Raw genomic sequence first — 21,469 nt, forward strand, 5'->3', positions numbered from 1 at the left:
CTTAATTTATCAAAATTAAGTTAGTTATAATTCTGGATAAGATGTGCAATATTTCAACTGATGAAATAGTGAAATTGTTTCAACTGATTTCTGAAACAAATGCGCTCTTGTCTTGTTTTTCATTCAACTGATGAAACTAGTTGAATGCACTTTCAACTGATCACCATCAGTTGAATAGGAAGTTTAAAGAGGCGCTTATTTCATTTGTTGAAAATATTATCAGATCTGAGCCGTTGAAATTACTTTTATCTCTCACCTGCTTTATACACACGATCGTGTGTGTAATTTTTGTAGAGTTAAATAAGAGTTATTTCTTCTCAACGGTAATTTCTCAGCCATTCACGGCAATTTTCTGAGAAAGTATTTAAGTGTTTTAATTTAATTTTATTTCTTTTCATCTTACTCTTTCGAATTCACAAACCCTCTACTCTCTCTCTGTGCAAACACAAGTTCACATTTTCTGTTAGATATAATTGATGATTACTAATGTTCTTAAAGTTTGTTTTAGAACAGGAGTGATCAGAGTTTAAACTGGAAGCTGATCAGAGTTTGATGAAGCTGATCAGAGTTTGATAAAGTCTGATCAGAGTTTAAATAGTCAAGACTCATCAGAGTTTACACGTGGAAAGAGCTCAGAAGCGGATATACTTCAAGGAAGGATAGAAGCGGAGGAGTGATTTGCTGACTATGGAAACTAAACAGAAAACTGGAGCAATCTTTGATTGATAGAATACATAGCTGATTTATAGGATATCAAATCAGAGATTGATTTTGTAACTGTGTCTATATAAACACAGAATAGGGTTACTCTATATGAGTTGAGTTATCGAGTACATTGTTAAGAACCCTAGCAGCTCTTAGTGATAATATATAAATCACTGAGAGAGTTTTTGTAACCATTCAAGCTTTGTGAATAAGAGTTTATTGTTTTCAATCTCTCATATTGTTATACTGTGTTACAGATTGTGATCACTATATCATCTTATATAGTGAGTTTATAGGACCTAACAAGTGGTATCAGAGCCAGCTCTGTTAAGATTACTACAGTGAGATCTTAATCACAATCATGTCTGAAAAATCACAAGCTTCATCCTTTAGAGTTCCAATCCTTAAGGCATCTGAATATCCAGTCTGGAAAGAGAGAATGATCATATTCTTAGACTCTGTTGATCCAGAATACCTTGACAGGATCCATGATGGACCACATATGCCCACCAAGCTCTCTGTTGGGCTTGCAGATGAACCTCAGAAGATGGTTCCAAAAGAAAAGAAAGATTATACCCCTGAGGACATCTTGTCAATTGGTAAAGATTCTAAGGTGAAACACCTTCTGCACAGTGCCCTTGATAATGCAATGTCTAATAGGGTAATTGGGTGCAAAACTGCTAAACAAATCTGGGATGCTCTGGAAACCAGATGTCAGGGAACTCAGGCCATAAAGAAAAACAGAAAAACAATTCTTACACAGGAGTATGAGCACTTTGACTCAAAATCTGGTGAGTCCTTGACAGATCTGTATGACAGATTTGTCAAACTGTTGAATGACTTATCTCTAGTGAACAAGGAATATGATCTTGAAGACTCAAACCTCAAATTCCTTCTGGCTCTTCCTGAAAAATGGGATTTGAAAGTCACTACAATAAGAGACAATCTTGATCTTGGAGAAATGTCTCTTGATGATGTTTATGGAAGACTGAAGACTCATGAACTTGAGATGGAGCAAAGGAGCAAACGTCATGGAGGAAAATCAAAGTCTGTTGCTCTAAAAGTTCAAGAGGAGGCTGCTGAAAGCAAGGGAAAAGCTCATGTCACAAAGTCTGACATTGAGTCATCAAACTCTGATGACTCAAACTCTGATATTCCCTCAGACTCTGAAGAAAGTGATGATGAGATGATGCAGTTAGCAGCATTGATGGTGAAAAGCTTCAAGAAGTTGGCCTACAAAAAGTTCAACAAAGGCAAAAGTTTTTCAAGGAAAGACAGAAACTCTGACAGAGTTTATGATAAGAAGAACTTCAGGAAGAATGAGGGCAAGGAAGGGAAAGCTGGAAAGGCTGACAAGTATACCTGTTTCAACTGTGGTGAAAAGGGTCACTTTGCATCTGAATGCAAGAAAGCCAAGAAGGAAAAAGAAAAAGCCTTTATCACCAAGAAAGGAAACTGGACAGACACATCTGATTCAGAAGAAGAAGTCAATTATGCTTTGATGGCAAACACTGACAACAACTCTGAATCTACTGCTAAGGTACCTCATTCTACTCTTGCCTTTGATACTGAAGATATAACTGAGTTAAGATTGTTCCTTAAAACTTTGCGTATCAGCTTTAGAGATCAGACTTTAGAGAATGAAAGATTAAAATCTGAAACTCTAAGTGTAAAGAAAAGGAATGATTATCTAGAAAAAGAATTAGTTCAGATGCTAGAAGTTCAGAAAGAAAGAGATGATGCTGTCATTGTCAAAGATGAATTATTAAAGAGGTATGCATCTCTTCAATCAGAACTTGCTAAGGAAAGAGACATTATTAAAACATGGACTAATTCAGGCAAAACCACTCAGGATATCTTAGGTAGTGGAAACTGGAAAAAGGGACTAGGTTATACTGATAACTCAGAAGCTGAGTCATCAAAAACAGAGTTTGTTAAAACTCAAAAACCTAAGGTTAAACCTGTTAAATTTGTTGCTGAATCCTCTAAGTCTAAACAGAGTAGACCAAAATCAGAGATTAACAACAATTTAAAATCTGATAAACCCAAACAGGTTAACATAGGACTGATGACTCAGAAACAGCTTAAACATAAGCTTAAAGAGGTAAAGTCTGATGACAAAAACAAGGAGCCTAGGAAAAATAGAAATGGCAAGATTGGAATAGACAAGAGTAATAACTACATGCCTATTCCAAATGCACCTAGGAAAACATGCCATAACTGTGGGAATACTAATCATCTTGCTAATTTTTGCAGGAAGAACAAGGACATTAACTCCTTACCTACAAAGTCTGGAGTTAGAAAAAGTAGTATTAGATATAAACCACAAGATCCATGTTTTCATTGTGGTAGTTTATGGCATTCTATCTGTACTTGCAAAGAATATCATAGTTTGTATTATGATTATTATCAATTGAAACCTTCTTTAAAGGTTAATAAAAACTCTGCAAGTACAAACTCTGTTTCTAGTACAAACTCTGTTACAAAGTCTGTTAGCTCAAACTCTGATAATAATAATAATTCCGCTGCAAAAGCTAACAAACTTAATAAGGCCAAGGGATCCAAGCAAGTCTGGGTCCTTAAAACTAACAATTAGTGGTCTTTGTGATTGCAGGGCAACAGGAAGAATATCCTAGTCTTGGACAGTGGATGTTCAGGACACATGACTGGAAATAAGGCCCTGCTGTCAGAGTTTGTGGAAAAAGCTGGCCCAAGTGTTTCTTATGGAGATGGCAACATAAGAAGGACTCTGGGATATGGCAACATCAATCTTGGAAATGTCATCATATCAAATGTAGTTCTTGTTCAAGGGCTAAAACACAATTTACTCTCTGTCAGTCAGATCTGTGACAGAGGATATCATGTTGATTTCTATGAAGAACACAGTGAGATAGTAAGCAAGTCAACAGACAAGGTGGCAGTGATTGCTCACAGACATGGAAATATTTATGAAATCCACTTGCCTACAAACTCTGAAGGAAAAACAATTTGCTTGTCAACTAGAATCTCTGCAGAAGAAAGTTGGAAGTGGCACAAGAAGCTCTCACACCTCAATTTCAACTCCATAAATGAGCTTATAAAGAAAAAGCTTGTGAGAGGACTACCTGAATCACTACTCACTTCAGATGGTCTTTGTGATTCCTGTCAAAAGGCCAAGCAGAGAAAAACATCCTTCAAGAGCAAGACTGAATTCTCAATAAAGAATCCATTTTATCTTCTACATGTTGATCTATTTGGACCAGTTAATGTACCATCCATTGCAAGGAAGAAATATGCTCTTGTCATTGTTGATGAGTATACCAGATACACTTGGGTATATTTTCTTCACTCTAAAGATGAAACTGCTTTACATCTGATGGATCATGTGAAGCAACTGGATCATGGATCTGAAGACAAAGTGAAGATCATTAGAAGTGATAATGGAACTGAGTTCAGAAATTCAACAATGGAAGATTTCTGCAAAGAAAGAGGTGTAGTGCAACAATTTTCTGCACCTGGTACACCACAGCAAAATGGTGTAGTTGAGAGGAAAAACAGGACTCTTGTAGAAGCTGCCAGAACTATGCTTGATGAGGCTAAATTGCCTACTTATTTCTGGGCAGAAGCTGTTCAAACAGCTTGTTTCACTCAAAATGCAACCTTGATTAATAAGCATGGCAAGACCCCATATGAGATGGTAAAGAATAAGAAGCCAAATCTGAAGTACTTTCATATATTTGGGTGCAAATGCTTTGTATTGAAGACTCATCCAGAACAGCTTACCAAGTTTGATTTAAAAGCTGATCAAGGCATTTTTGTGGGATATCCTCTGACAACAAAGGCCTTCAGAGTCTATAATCTAAGAACCAAGGTGATCATGGAATCCATACATGTGTCATTTGATGACAAAAGAATTATGGGTTTAGCAGATATGGATGATCATGAAGAACTGCATTTTAAAAATGAAGAAATATTCTCTGATTCGACAAACTCTGATGAACAGTCAAACTCTGACTGTGAACAAAATACAGCAAACTCTGGTGAAAATTTACAAGTTCATGATGATGAAGCAATTGTTGAGGGGGAGCATCAGAATGTTTCAGACTCTACCCAAGACTCATCAGAGAATGCTGACTCAAACTCATCAGAGAATACTGATTCAAACTCTGATAGCACAAATTTAGGGGGAGCTATAGAGAATGATCAACAGAATCAAGAGAGCATGGATCAAAGGGGAGGATCCAATGATGAAAATGGTCAACTTCCACATGCTAGGAAGTGGACAAAATCTCACACACCTGATTTAATAATTGGCAATCCAGAAGCAGGTGTGCAAACAAGGACAGCTACAGCAAATGAGTGTTTACATCATTGCTTCCTGTCACAAACTGAACCTAAGAAAGTGGAGGAAGCTCTTCAAGATGCTGACTGGATTCAAGCAATGCAAGAGGAGCTAAATGAGTTTGAGAGAAACAAAGTATGGACCCTAGTACCAAGACCTAAAGACAGATCCATAGTTGGTACAAAATGGGTATTCAGAAACAAAACTGACAGTGAGGGTGTCATTACAAGAAATAAAGCAAGGCTTGTGGCAAAAGGGTACTCACAACAGGAAGGTATTGATTATGATGGGACATTTGCTCCAGTTGCAAGATTGGAGGCAATTAGAATCTTTCTGGCCTATGCTGCTCACAAGAAATTCAAGGTATTTCAGATGGATGTCAAAAGTGCTTTTCTAAATGGGAAACTGGATGAGGAGGTATATGTTGAACAACCTCCAGGCTTTGTGGATCCAAAGCATCCAGACTATGTGTATAGATTGGACAAGGCACTTTATGGACTAAAGCAGGCTCCAAGGGCATGGTATGAAACTCTGGCTCAATTTCTTCTTGAAAGTGGATTTACTAGAGGTACCATAGATAAAACCCTGTTTTATTTGAATCATGGTAATGATCTGCTTTTAGTTCAAATCTATGTTGATGACATTATTTTTGGCTCCACTAATGCTAAACTCTGTCAAAGATTTGCCAAGCTCATGCAGTCAAGGTACCAAATGAGCATGATGGGGGAACTCAGTTATTTTCTGGGTTTACAAGTTAAACAGACTGAAGATGGGATTTTTATCAATCAAGCCAAGTACACCAGAAATCTCTTGAAGAAATTTGGTATGCAAGACAGTTCAGCTGCAACTACTCCTATGGCAACAGTAACCAAACTAGACAAAGATACTGGTGCATCAGTGGATATCACAAACTATAGAGGAATGATTGGATCTTTGCTCTATCTGACTGCAAGTAGACCAGACATCATGTATGCCACATGTCTATGTGCAAGATTTCAGGCAGATCCAAGAGAGCCTCATCTGATTGCAGTAAAAAGGATATTCAGATATCTCAAGGGAACCACATCATTGGGATTATGGTATCCTAGAGAATCAGATTTTAGTCTAATTGGATACTCTGATGCAGATTTTGCAGGTTGCAAAATTGACAGGAAAAGCACAAGTGGGAGTTGTCAATTTCTGGGTGGAAGACTAGTTTCTTGGTACAGCAAGAAGCAGAAGTCCATTTCAACATCAACAGCAGAGTCAGAGTATATAGCTGCAGGCAGCTGCTGTGCTCAAATTCTTTGGATGAAGAATCAACTGTTGGACTATGGGTTATCTTTTTCTAATATTCCTATTTATTGTGATAACCAAAGTGCTATTGCTATGACAGGAAACCCAGTTCAACATTCTCTGACAAAGCACATCAGTATAAGATATCATTTTATAAGGGAGCATGTGGAGGAAGGAACCATTGAACTTCACTTTGTTCCTACTGATCAGCAGCTAGCAGATATATTCACCAAACCACTAAGTGAAGCAACCTTTACTAGGCTGGTGAATGAGCTAGGAATGATATCAGGAACTGAGTAAACATAATGGTCAGATCTTTCAAATTTCAATTGTCAAATTACCATATGTATTGCTCACAAATTTGCCATGATATACTCTGATTGTTAAAATCTGATGACATTCTCTGATGATATACTCTGTGTGCTATACTCTGATGATATTCTCTGATCGTCATTCTCTGACGATATTCTCTGATGTTTGTAAAATCTGAATCTTGATTAATGATCTCATTCTTTTTTCTCTGAGACAAATAACCTGTGAAGATATTATGAAGCATGATCTGAATTAGTAATCATGAATCTCAGTTAAGTTCTTTAATCTTGATCTCAATTTTGTGCAGTTAAGTTCTTTAATCTTGATCTCAATTTTGTGCTATGTTACACTATATGCATGTTAATATCATTGAGACTCTATTACTTCACATATCTTAATTATAAGTGAGACTGATTAATTTGCATTTTCTCTCAGTAAATTAGACAGTGATTATAAACTCTGATGCTATACATACCCCTGCAAATAAGCATAGTACTCCTTTGAGATCTTAGATGTCTATATGACAGTGACTGGGAAGACCCAAACACTTACTGGTATTAAGTAATTGCCAAGATTTTATAATCTATGGTGACCAGTCACAATCTCTGATTACTGGAGAAATACTGTTGCAAAATAATATTTAAAGGTCGTAATTCATTTACACCGAAAAGCGTCCTTAAAAAAAAAAAAAAAAAGGGTTAGCTTACCTTATATATTTCTCCATCAGAGTATGTCTTTTGTCTATGTCTTGAGAGTTTAAATAAATTATTCTTGTCTACCTTATAATTACGAAATTGTGAAATTCTCTAGTCTCTGACTTAATATGTTAAATCACACACATTATTTCACAAGCACATTTTTTAGCTATGGATTTTATGACAAACTCTGATTTTTTGATGAATTTTCTAAAAATCATGTCTTTATTCTGAGGTATTTAGAATTTATTTTCTTTAATTTAAATCTCAGAGTTTAAAATTTGAGGGATTTGATCTTGATTTTCTAAACTCTTATACATTTCAGGAGTTCAAATATTCAGAGAATATGAAGGGAGTATTCCAAACGGATGTATTGTTAGTGGGTTTACATGGAAAACATTTTAATAGGAGAACGTGTAATCAGCATTTATAACTGCACATGTTTTACTGCGCTCATGATTATTACTCTCTTTTCTCCATCCCACTAACTCTCATCTACCAGTTAAAATCTGACAGGTGTCCAAGTGAACAAAGAGCCATGCGTGTACAACTAAACAAAATCTGAAGAGTTTATCACATCAGATTTTATTGCTTATTATTCACTTATACACTTAATCCTTACACACACTCTCTTCACAAACTCTTACTCTCTTCTCTCTGAAATTCAAATCTTCTCTCACACACCTCCTCAAACACCTTCTTTCACAAACTCTGTTCTAATGGCCACTACAGCATTTATCTTTGCAGTTGTGGAATTTGTTACCAATAACCATGCTGCCATTCTAAACACTGCCGACACTCCAAGGGATTATCATCTCATGCAGCAATTTCTGGCACAGAGTGCCATTGCTACCGCCCTTACCGCTCCTGCCAGACTCTCAGGAAGCCAAATCATCAATTTTTGGAGGACGGGTAAGTATGACAATGGTGGTGAAGATGGATCACCATCAATTGTGTTTTCATATGAAGGGGAGGAATATTTTGTTACTCCAGCCACAGTCAGAGCAGCATTCAACCTGCCAGAGCTCGACACTGCTTATATCACTAATGGAGATGCAAATCTGAGAACAATGATGACTGATTTGGGCTACAGTGAATCACTTGAAAAATTGGGACAACTGAAGCGCCCAGGGCTCAGAAGGGAATGGAGTTTCTTCTTCGACTGCATCACCAGGGCCTTTCAAAAGAAGTCTACAAACTGGGATGCCATACCAATGGACATGCTGCAGATTGGGTATTCTCTGATCTACTCTACTAATTTTGATTTTGGTAGATTAGTTCTTAGAAATATTGGTGAAAGAATGCATGAGAATAGACAAGTCATATATTTCTCAAGATTCTGTCAATTATTGTTTAATGCTACTGTTGGTGAGGTAGATTTTGATGTTGATGATGAGATCAAGCCATTCAGGCTTCATAAAAGAGTGTTTAAGGACCTCATCTCCAAGGATGAGAAGTATCCAATTCAGAGACCTCTTCTAATTCCAGCTCAAGTTAGAGCTAGGATGGATATGCCCCCAGTACAACAACAACAACAACCACAACCACAACAGCCTCAACCTCCAGTCTCTCCTACAATCCCCAAACAACCCAGAACTTCTGCATCCAGGTCTAAAAAGGCTACAAAGTCTGATGAAAACCCCTCTACTCAGAAGACCAGAACCTCTGTTGCAACACAAGTTCTGAAGACAAAGTCTGATAAACCAGCAAACTCTGATGCTGTAAACTCTGATCCTTTAAACACTGAAGCTGCTTCTCCTCAAAAGCAGAAAAGAAGAAAACTGGTTGCAGCCTATGATTATGATGATCTTGAACCTGCACATGCTGTAAACTCTGAACCTATTCCTACAACAAACTCTGAACCTGTTCAGATCAGTCCTCAACAAAAGCCAGCTAGATTCAAAAGAAGAGCTCAAAAGCCTGCGAGGGCAAAGGTACCCATAACAGAAATCACAGATTTTACTCTTGAGGAAGAGCAAGCACCATCCACTTCACTTCTTGATTTATCACAAGCTCTGATGGTGCATCCTCTACAAGCTGTTCCAATCTCTGCTGCCACAGCATCCTCTACTTCATCTGAAGTAGATGAGGAAATTATATGCAAGGAAAAAGATACAGCTGAAGCTGAGACACCAGTGTCTGATTTTAACATTCCATTATCTGATCATGGCCCCTCCACTCCAATTCCTCATTCTCCAATGAAAATTCCTGAGGGTGCCATTGTTCATGATACAGCTCCAGAAAACTACAAGTCAGATGCTGTAGTTGAAGAACCTGATCAGGTAGCAGTGGAAGCACTGGAGTCCCTTGCTAAGGCTGGTGAAGAGCCTAGCAAATCAAAAGCTGATGATCAAGAAAAATCTGTTCAAGAACCTGATGAGAAAGTTGCTAATCCTGCATCTGATAATGATGAGGATGATGACAGTTCAGATGATGACAATGATGAAAATGATAATGAAGCTTCTCTGTCACATCTACAACAAAAGTGGGAGTCTACCAGCCAATATAATGCCAGGCTGCAAACTCTGGACACAAACTCTGAGCCACTTCCCAGGGATCTTCAGGAATTGAGATATGTCTCACACATATTTCAAATAAAGAACAAGTCATGCCAACACATCTCCAACCTGCTCAAAGATCAAATCAGAAGAAAGATGGGTATTACAGGAAACAAAAATGCTGGACCTTTCATTCCTAAATATCTCAATCATAAAGGACAGCTGGTTGAGATGAAGAAAAATTCAGCAAAAATAGTAACAATAGCTGGAATCAGAACTCTTGCATTCAATGAAGAGTCTAATAAAGCTTACAATATCAGGCTGGATAGAGACTTGAGAAGAAACAAGATATATGATCTCAGAGCTGCAATTTATCAAACTGGAGTTTCAGATCCAGAGCTGAGAGAGATCAAGAGACAGATGATTACAATACTTGAAGAAGCTGAAAGAGAACTCCTCAGAGGATATCTAAAGACAGCAAATGGTGTCTATGAAGCTAAGGAGTAAAGTATCTGTAAGTTTTAAAAGTTTTCTGTTATATAGTTAAACTCTGTTGCATTTGACTTATCTGTTTTGACATCATCAATTATCTGTTAACTTGCACATAACATATTTATGCACAAGTTGGGGGAGATTGTTAGATATAATTGATGATTACTAATGTTCTTAAAGTTTGTTTTAGAACAGGAGTGATCAGAGTTTAAACTGGAAGCTGATCAGAGTTTGATGAAGCTGATCAGAGTTTGATAAAGTCTGATCAGAGTTTACATAGTCAAGACTCGTCAGAGTTTACACGTGGAAAGAGCTCAGAAGCGGATATACTTCAAGGAAGGATAGAAGCGGAGGAGTGATTTGCTGACTATGGAAACTAAACAGAAAACTGGAGCAATCTTTGATTGATAGAATACATAGCTGATTTATAGGATATCAAATCAGAGATTGATTTTGTAACTGTGTCTATATAAACACAGAATAGGGTTACTCTATATGAGTTGAGTTATCGAGTACATTGTTAAGAACCCTAGCAGCTCTTAGTGATAATATATAAATCACTGAGAGAGTTTTTGTAACCATTCAAGCTTTGTGAATAAGAGTTTATTGTTTTCAATCTCTCATATTGTTATACTGTGTTACAGATTGTGATCACTATATCATCTTATATAGTGAGTTTATAGGACCTAACATTTTCTTCAAGCTTTTTCTGTAAACTACAATGGCGCCAATGAAGAAATACACTTCACCAACTGGGTTCATCTATGAGAAGAACAATTTTGCTTCATTTGTGGACACGAAAGCTGTAAAAGAAAAAGAGTTTCACAGGATCATGGAGTTTATCAAAGTCAGCCAACTCTCCCATGCCAGGCTTGCAACTCCCACTATCTATCATGAAGTAGTGGAAGAGATGTGGACTTCGGCTGAGTTCAATAGTGAGGATGAAACTCTAACCTTCTCTCTTAAAAATGAAATGCATACTGTTAATTCTGATGTCATGAAAGCATGTTTTAGCATTCCTGAGGACAATGTCTCTTCATTACCTAGTGATGTTCAGTTGATTAACTTGCTTTATGCCATGAACTATGTTTTACCAACTGATGCTTTAGGTAAAATTGAGAGGAGGGGTCTTAGGAGAGAATGGAGTTATCTTTGTGATGCTTTTGTTAAGTCATTCTCTGGTAAAATTAGTAACTTCAATGCTATTACTTCTCAAATTTTGCAAATGCTTTATATGTTCTTGACAAATGAGTACTTTAATTTTGGTGGTTTGATGATCCAAGAAATTGGGGAGAAACTAGGTGATAAAACTGATAGACCTAAGAACATATATTATGTTAGGTTTGTCATGATGCTAGCTAATCATCTTGATGAGAAGCAAGTTATCACTAATCAGGAAGCCAAGCTTCCAAGCTTTGTGCAGGAGAAGAGAGTCTTTAAAGACCTCTTAAGGATGAATCTCTACCCCTCCTTGGAGGTGATTTACCTGCCAATCATGGAGCCTGGTAAAGAAAAAGAGGTACATGGCTATCCTACTACTCTTTCTCAACCCTCACCTTCTTTGCTTTCTGCCATCAGGGCTGTTGAAGAGGCCCATCAACAGTCCACACAAGTGGCACAACCCTCTAAATCCAAGTCTTCTCCACCAACCTCAGGTGCCTCCCAAAAGGCATCTGTTGTAAAATCCAAGAAACAAAAACCTGAGGGGAGTGTGTTTGGAGAAAGTGAGGGGGAGGGAAAGGGTGAAAATCAAAGAAGCCCTGAGGATAAGGCTGGAGAGAAGAGTGATGCCCTGCCAAGCCACTCTACAGTCTCCCAAAAGACTGCAGAGCTTGAAATGGATTCAAGCTCATCCCTAGCAGCATCCTCCCAAAAGGATGTTGTTATTGAAAATAGTCCTCATCCAGGGACACAACAAAAGAGGGGGAGGGACACTACTTCTTCACCAATAAAAGCCTATGGGAGAAAGAAGCAAATAAGTGAGAAGGTAAAGCACACTGCACACACACAGGATTTTATGCATGTATCTTCTTTTCAAAGTCCGCTTGATGTGACTCCAATAAATGTGGAGTCACAGCCCCCTTCTTCTTCTCAACCTATTGTACATATACATGATCTTACCATATCTACCACTCAAACACAATCCCTAACCTCCTCTGTGGATGTGGAATTAATCGACACCACACTTGTAAATTCTCCATCTTTAGATTTCATGGAGAAGCCCCCTTCTGAGATTGATCATCATCATTTTGATGATTTGTTGGATCAATCTCATCAAATTTATTCTACTGTGACAATGTGTTCTGTGGATTTACATGCAAAATCAATCACCACAGACTCAACTGTCACAGCTTCTAAGCCCATTTCTTCATTATCTTCAACTGATCTCCTTCATCAGTTGAATAGTGTTTGTCCTTCAACTGATGTGCTTGACAGCTCTCATCAATTGAATGCCTCCACTACTCATGTTTCAGCTGATGTCTCTCATCAGTTGACAACTGCTGCTACTCCACTTACTTTACCTCTTTCTACAGCAGTTGATCACATGGTAGCACAAACACTACTAGGATTGAGTGATGTGAGCACTGGAGTGGAGAGGCAGCCTTGGGTGCTGGCAAAAGGAGAGGGTGTGGAGAGTCTGGCAATTTCTTCTGGCCAGGAAAAAGGAGAGATAATGAGTGATCCTTTAGTAAGGATAAGTGAGGGAGAGGTGAGCTGTGAGGTGAGCCAAGGGGAGCCCTTGATGCAAGAACAGAGAGATATTGAGAGAAATGCAGGTGTCAATGAAGGGTTTAGTGAGCAAGCTTATCAAGCAGAATACATATCCATATTGGATAGTGTGCCACTAGACCCTGAGACTTTTACTAATCGGATGTCTTCTGTCCAAGCTTTTGCAAGGATGGATAATCAAGCAGCTGAGAGGAGCCTAAATCTGATTCACACTTCATCATCTATGATAAGAGCAAAGGAGGCACTTGCAGCTCTGCCTGCCAATGCTGGAGATGATTTTCACTATGATGACAGTGATGAAGACCTCAATGATGCTCTTGAGGATTCTCTTGGTGAAGAGCCTACAACCTCTCTTCCATCTTGGCTCTCCATACAATCTGCAAATGCAACTACAGTTAGTCTTGAGTTGCAAAGGCAAGCTACATCTCTACTTCACCCTCAAGCTGGAAGCTCTTCTTCTTCTCCATCCATTACTACTACTTTTGCCAATCAAGCTCTTGAAAATCTAAGACTGCACAAGTACCAATCTCTCCATTTCCAGAAGGAAGCTGAGCATTTAAACTCTCTCATCACATCTGTCAAATCAGACTTATCCAAAAAGATTGATGAGAAGTTTTCTACCCAAGTCCAAACTGCAATTTCTGCCTCTGACAAGAAACAAACTCAACTAGAAAAGAAAGTGGATGCTCTGGAAGAGAATGTCCAAGTTTTAAATTCCAGAATGGAAGAGATGCTCCAACATCAAAGGGTGCAAACTGGTCTTCTCCAACATCTTCTATTGGCATCTGACATCTCACTTCAATCATTTTATAAATATAAAAAGATAGATAGTGCAGCCCATGCGAAGCGGGCAACACTATTAGTTTTTTTTTTTTTGTCGGGCAACACTACTAGTTAAATATAATGCAAGATGACCAAATTTTAGTATTTTTAGTACTGATGTTCCATTAAAACATAGTTTTGCTTATTAATAAAGGGTATTGATGTGTTTGCACTAAAAATATGACTTGTAATGTTAAAATAAAACATTAACTTTGATAGGTAGATTTAAAATAGCGCTAAATAATCTATATTTATCTAACGTTTTAATACTTTGTAAGTGCGATGATCTCCATTTTCCCACAAAACATGTTTATATAGTAATTTTAACAACATATTTACCTAGATCTATAGTTCAAAAAAAAGTGTAACACTTTTTTATTTCCAAATCAAGTTTATCATATCATTGGAATGTGCATTATTTTTTATGAATGCAATATTAATAATATAATTAATAACATCATTTTTAAGACCTTTATTAAACTTTTCTAAACTTTTTTTTTTTTTTTTGAAATGAAACTTGCCCTATGTTATAAGCCAAAGTAATGCTTGACAACCAACCGAACACTCATTATTTTTTCAAAATTACGTTGCATATGGACATTACAGAATGATTTGATAGAAACAACTTCTAAGGCCTCATTTGATAACGAGTGAATGAGCGGATTCTTGGCTCGTTCAGGTCCTCTTCTTATTAAGATCATTTGGTTATTCATTGTTTGAACTGGATGACTCGAAAAAAGAGCTGGACGACACCCCCCCGACTTACTTCGCTCTATCCTCCAGCCCAGTTTTATACTTCATTTCTCTTTCGTAACAATAACCATCAATGCCACTTTTTTTTCCCTTTCAAAAATCATTTGGATAACAAATCATTGTTTTTTTTAAATATTTTTTTGTAAATTGCATCTGTTGGTTAGCCATCAAATAATATATATTATATATGATTCTTATAAATTTTTTATATTTTTAAGATGTCAATATTTTTTTTTATATTCTTAATCAAATAATATATAATATATATAATATATTATTCTATTTTTTTAATATATGAACTAAAAGAGAGGAAAAAATGATGGATGAACATGAGAGAATAAATTTTTAATTAATAAAAATAAATTAAGAGCTCAAGGGAGGCTTCTAAAAATATGACATTAATCATTTAAGAAAATATATTTGAAAATTATCAGCATCCAGATAAATTCAAACAATTATTAACAAACAACATGATTCATCCAGAAATTCAGATTAACTTATCATTCAGATTTTCTGTCATCCAGAATCAACTATCCAGATTTAACAAATGACCCCTAAAAGTCATTTCAATTTGTTCTCAACAGTAGATATTTGACTTTCTCGTATAACCTATATTTCCAACAAAGAATGGTCTGCTTAACACTGTTTGATATATTTGAATAATTTATAGTTTAGTTTGGATGTTTTAATCGTGAATACTCAGATAAAACATGATAACCTTGGGCACATGGAAGAAGAAACTCATCCAACAATAGGGAAGTTCAATATACTGAAATGGTGGTCAGTGAATGGTAGCAGATTCCCGACTATCAGTAAAATTGCACGAGATGTATTAGCCGTTCCTGCAACAACATTTGATCTGAATCAGCCTTTAGCATTGGTAGGAGAGTAATTGATGAAACACGTGCTTCTTTACTTCCTGAAGCAGTGGAGGCCCTAATTACTACGGCTGATTGGATTCCTTCACGGAGACGTAAGTATACTGCACTTCCAGTTTTAATTTATTAGAATTTGAAATTATTTTTATTAACTTTTTGATTTACTGATGTAACAGAATCTAAAGAAACTGATTCTGAGTGACACTGTTCTTGTTTAATTGGGTCAGTCTGGAGTCTGGACAAAATGATAAGGTACTTATCTAGTGATTAGCTAGTTAGTTGTCTTGGATTCTTGATTTTGTTTTAGGACTCTGCTTGTCTGCTGTTATGATGCTGATATTTAGGTGTTTAAATACATAAAAACACAGGAGATAGAAATAAATATATAGTTGATGTCAAATTACTTTCCACAGCAGGCTTGTCCTTCTGCATGCTTGTCTTGGCCGCAGGGACGTGTTTAGAGGGGGGCAGTGGGGGTACTTGCCCCTACTGACCTCCACAACAGATATATATATTTCTGCTATCATTCTTATGAAGTTTTTGTTTGCCCCCATGGTTGAGGTGTTTTATGTTATCCCATATGGTACAGGTTCGATCCCTTAAAGCTGTTTTTATAGCAAATTTTTTGCCCCTCTTCCTTTCTTTCCCTCTCTGTTATATTTTGCCCCCACTGGTTCAAAAGTTTGGCTCCGTCCCTGCTTGGCAGGCTTGTGTTTCTGCATTAAAGTTGTTTCAAAATTTCAAGGTTTTATGTTAAGTTACCTACTGCTTGTATCATGATGTAAATAATAAATTCATTTTTATTTGAATTAACAGGTGTAACAAGGATATTGTACTGGTGTGGTTTCTCTTTGTGCTAAACATTGTGCTCTGCATCTAGTAAGTTTGGTGACATAGAGTCCTGGAGTGGAAGCTCATCCTTTTAAATTTTATTTATGAACAATTTAGTTTGTAATTTGTTTTGAGACTTGGATGTAATGTTTGACTTTGTAATTTAAATTTTAACATTGTTATTTACTTGTTTTATTTGTATTTTAGATAATGTTAAAGCCATTTAAAAAATATATATTAGTAAGTAAATGGATTGGATATCTGATCCAAGATCCGTGATCCTAACGGATATGGATATGGATCGGCTTAAAAAAAATCTGGTCCCGAAATAAAATAAATGGATATGGATATGGATTGAGGTCGATCCGATCCAAACCCGATCCATTGGCCATCCGATCCGAATCCAATAAAATAAATGGATATGGATATGGATATGGATTGAGGTCGATCCGATCCAAACCCGATCCATTGACAAGCCTAGGCCCCTAACGGCAGGTCGAATATTTTGGCATTGTTGGAGAGCGTTTTCTAGATTTGTGGTAGGTTCTTTCTACATTACGCGCAATATATAATGGAAGAAAATAGAATTCCAAATTGTCTGCACCTAACGCCCGTATTTGAAGTGGTATATGGTTCGTGCGTTAATAACAGCATCCTTTACACTTAAAAAAGCGTTTCGTAAAAAAAAAAAAAAAAAAAAGCGTTGATAGATGGAAAACGCGGTTTCGCAATCTCTAAGTAAAAAGTACTTGCACTTGCCATAAAAGCAGCCACGTTAAAAACTTTTCTTAAAAATATTTGAAAACGAAGAGCGCCATTGTAGATAGCAATCTTATTTATTTGGCACGAGCTTAACCAACACTTGCTGCAAGTCACATTCAGATCCTGCACTCAACACACAAATACACAATGGCCTGTATTAAATTCTATTCGCATTATGGCACACGATACCATATCAACTCCAATACTAAATACTCTGTTGGTGTTAACAATATGTTTCCTCGATCCAATAATCAACACCGCCAAAAAAAAAAAAAAATTAGCTAGCAGGCAGCAGCTGCTTGAACCTCATTGTCAATCTTACGAGTTCAAAATACATTGCAAGGCTCATGCACTATTACTGTTCATCTAAGATTATTGCACCACAGTAACATTCTCTAGTTACAGACCATGCTACAGTTAAGCATGCCAATTGCCTAGTACAGGAAAATATCGAATTAAACTCATGCATGCAAAAAGAGTGAGATCGGCAAATTATTGCTTGCTCTAGAGTTATTGCTTCTCGAAACAAGAGGCCAAAGTAGCAAAATTTTTGTGATAATACCGGTGCACCTAATCTTCAAGCTGATTCTGATGAACTTATGCCGGTAGCACTTGAAGAATCGCTTGAACTCAGCAACGGCTCAATTTCGCTTGTATGTTGATGGCAAGAATAAGCAACCACTGAAGCTCCAATTGCAATAGAGAGACCTAGGCCACCCCATAGCCACTTCTGCAGGGTTTTTCTCTTTTTGCGCTGCTTTCGTGCTACCTCTGAAAATTATCAAATGAAATGGCATTTAATTTTTACTGTAAACACAACAAACTCATCTTTTCAATAAAATGAAAACAATAAAATCAACTAGGGTCGCGCTCAAGAGAGAACCAGTCCTTAAAATAGAACCATAGAACCACTAAGGTTCTGCTGCGGAACCCTAAATTTTAAATAGATTTTTAGGATCTAAATCTAAATACATTGTTTTTTTCATATTTTTTCATCGTTGTGTGTGTTCAAAAATAATTTTAAAATCTAATACATAGATATTGACATTTTTTGCTTGTGAAGTTTTGCTGCAGAACCTTAACTCATACTTAAAAGTTCTGCTGCAGAACCCTGCCTTATAAGGTAAGGGTTCTATGGTTCTCTCTAGAACATGACCCGACTATACCTTCTAAAGATTATATAAATTACTTCAACTTCATTTTTTTTGCATTCATGAATAGATCATAAATGTAGCTCTCCTATGTTTGTAACATTATACTTGCAGGTATACACATATATATATGTCCTCTATTCAAAAGCAACTCTCTTATGCATGCATTACTTTTATTATTATTTATTTTTTCATTTATTGCAGACTTCTATGCAATTTATGGTAGACCAAGTACATCTGCTGTTCAAGTCAGAAAGTAACAAGATCAATACCATGCTGAAAAATTGATGTGCTATTACTGTTTATCTGGCCCATAGTGATGCTTTAACTGCATAAGCTGAAGCATCACAATTTCTGGCTAATATCATAATCTATCAATGGTAACTACAGCAGCCAGCTAAAGAATTTAGGCTAGAAAAGTTAATTAAGTGACATCAGCAACATCAAACATACTATCACCAAAATTTTTGATTGAACCATCACCATATTAGTTATCAAAGACTAAAAAACAAGAGCATATAAACAAGATTATGTAATTAGCATCAAAACTAAAGAGATTTCCTAATTAGCATGAACACTACAACACTAAAAAATACATATGGATCTTCTATCAGAAAATCACCAGACCTGAACACAAGCCATACTGTATATCATTCAAGCTAACAAGATAAAAACACTGATACATACCAATAACTTCCTGGTTCCTCTGGGACATCTCATGATTAACAGCCTCATAATATTGCAATCGATCTTTTAAACGAGAAATCTCCTGATCTTTAGCTTTTAAGATATCCTCTGCAGCAATCTCAGCTTCAGCACGCGCTAAAGCCTGACCAATTGCTTCAGAAACAAATCTATTTACAACAATTTCCTGACAAAACTGCTCTATTGGACCAATCTCAAATTGCATGTCAACAGAAGGTGCTGGATATCTTATTCCTGCCCGAGCCAGAAGAACATCAGCGACCCCCTGCCATTGGTTGTACACCAGGCCAAGAGCATCCTCGGCAATCTTTCTTCTTCCAATCTCATCAAGAAGACTAAGTCTTGTGGCACGCATTTCTGACTCGAAACTGTGGCAAGAATGTAGTGTACTCGACACAGACCCATCATGAGAGAAATCTGCAAGATGAGCTTACCAATATCAATAAGAATTTGCAACTGCAACTAGGATCATAATACCACAGATGAAGTCACGGTGTAATATATATTCAATTTAAACAAAGATATGTACAAATTTAGTATTCATTTAAACTGACATGGCAGCGAATAAAAAAAATCTCCACTCCGATTGCATATCAGCATTAAAAGTGACTTTAACATGCCTTATCTAGAGTAATGTAGCAAGTCAAAAAATATTTCAAGTGGTGAGAGACTTGAGCGATCATCTATGCAGTAATAGCTAGGTAAAAAAATAGGTCATAATAAATTTTCTGTTGATAAGAACAATGAATTGTTTCCAATTATACATACAACAAGCCATTACAAAATGTAAATATTGTATTTTGTCACAAAGTTCTCATCAATTTTCTTGCAAATGGATCCAAACTTGAAGAAATGAGCTTCATCGGTTGATTTATACTTAACATTAGTATTCCTTATTCATATTCAGTGTAAAGATGCTTTAATAATGAGAAACACCAAAAAGACTTGGTTACAACTTACAAGAATTCAAAAAAGGTTGTCCAGACATCCCACAACCCTTATTACATAGTGAATAGGTCACTAGGTTTGTTACAACTACAGAACAGTAAGCCGTACTACTACATTTTCTAGCAACTACAGAGCAGTAGCCTAATTATTCCGATCAAATCCCAACTTCCGAGAGCTAAAATGGCTCTAAGAAATAATAACAATGCTAACCCTAACCAAACCTTTTCTATTCTATAAACCTCACTTATAGCACCTATGCTACTCTATTTCAAATCCAAAATGAATCCCCTACTTACAACAAGTCAAGCACCTTTCCGTTCTTATAAGAAAAACAACAAGTCTCTCAAGCAAATCGTAGATCAAACAAATATTCAAACCATTCAATTGGCAATATTCATACTCGCACCACAAAACAAACACAGTAAACTCAATAACAATCACCTAAATCTAACCTAACCAAAATAATATACATATCCAGAATTCAGTAACAATTAACACAAATAAGCACACATATATTTACAATTTACAAAAATGAAACCAAAACAATCGAAAACTCACCATCATCAGCATCATAAAACTCAATCGGATTCCACCCAGACACACTCCCCAGCTCCCTCACATCACTCGAACTCCCTACACTCAACGAATCGCACCTCGTATCCACAAAATCCTCACTCTCCTCCACAACCTCCCTCTCCTCTCCCTTCACACTCTCCACCCCATCCTCCACAGCCATATGGCCCATATCACCGCCTCTAGCCTCCACCTCTTCCTTCCTCACCTCACTCCGACGCCTCAACCCCCCTCTCCCCTTCCGATTCGCCACATAGGGAGACGGCGACAACGAATCCGACGACGAGTACACAATCGGCGTCGGTTCCGGCGTTATATACAACGCCGGAGAGATATTCACGCGGTGCCTACTCGGCTTCCTCACCTCCACCTCTCCAACCTCCTTCCCATCCCCCTTCTCCGATTTTTTCGCCGGTAATTTCTCCGACTTTTTCGCGGAATCTCGATACGAATCGCGGAACCTGGGCTCAATCAAGCTCTCCAACGCAATCGATGTGAAAGTCGGCATCTAAAGCAATTAGTGTGTGTTTAGGGTTTAGACATCTGTGTATGTATAGGTGTAAGTATAGGTGGGGGTGGGGTAAACAAGCTCCAACAGCTTTGGAATAAGGGGTGAGGGTTGTGTTGTATGTATAGGCGTGTGTATTTGTTGGAGTATGTCAAGGGTTTTTTTTTTGGCTTTTTGAACAAGTGAGTGGTATTTTTATGAACAGACTTCACGTGATGCTCTTTTGGGCAGGTGGCACAATAGTTTTCAGATTTCTTGTCTGAAATACTATACACCTCAAGCCTGACATTCTAGAAAAATTCATAGTAGTACGTTGTTACTGTTACACAGGACCAGGGAGAGGATTCTAATTTTTTTATAAAAAATAATTCTATTGGTTTTTTATATATTAATGAACTAGTGAAAAAAGCCGCCCTTCGCGGCGGCGTGATAAATTTTGATATGAATCAGTATTATAATAGCATAAAAATTATTTTGAGTCATCTTCCTGTTAAACATATCACAGATAAA

The 21,469-nt window shown here is 37.0% G+C and overlaps 2 protein-coding genes across 2 annotated transcripts; one reads left to right on the forward strand and one right to left on the reverse strand.

The window, feature by feature from the left end:
* Window positions 1-9,326: 9,326 nt before the first annotated feature.
* LOC135149490 (histone H2A.Z-specific chaperone CHZ1-like) lies at window positions 9,327-11,013 on the forward strand. The gene is made up of 2 exons (XM_064085217.1): window positions 9,327-9,793; window positions 10,971-11,013. Exons 1-2 carry the CDS (start codon window positions 9,327-9,329, stop codon window positions 11,011-11,013), a joined length of 510 nt encoding a protein of 169 aa, XP_063941287.1.
* A 6,314-nt stretch (window positions 11,014-17,327) lies between these two features.
* On the reverse strand, window positions 17,328-21,109 carry LOC108200304 (uncharacterized). The gene is made up of 3 exons (XM_017368414.2): window positions 20,437-21,109; window positions 18,913-19,347; window positions 17,328-17,845 (listed from the first exon to the last, which is right to left on the reverse strand). The coding sequence occupies exons 1-3, from the start codon at window positions 20,957-20,959 to the stop codon at window positions 17,652-17,654; spliced, it is 1,152 nt and encodes a 383-aa protein (XP_017223903.1). The 5' UTR covers window positions 20,960-21,109; the 3' UTR covers window positions 17,328-17,651.
* Window positions 21,110-21,469: the final 360 nt, after the last annotated feature.

Source organism: Daucus carota, chromosome 9 (genome assembly GCF_001625215.2).
Source record: "Daucus carota subsp. sativus chromosome 9, DH1 v3.0, whole genome shotgun sequence".
Lineage (NCBI taxonomy): Eukaryota > Viridiplantae > Streptophyta > Magnoliopsida > Apiales > Apiaceae > Daucus > Daucus carota.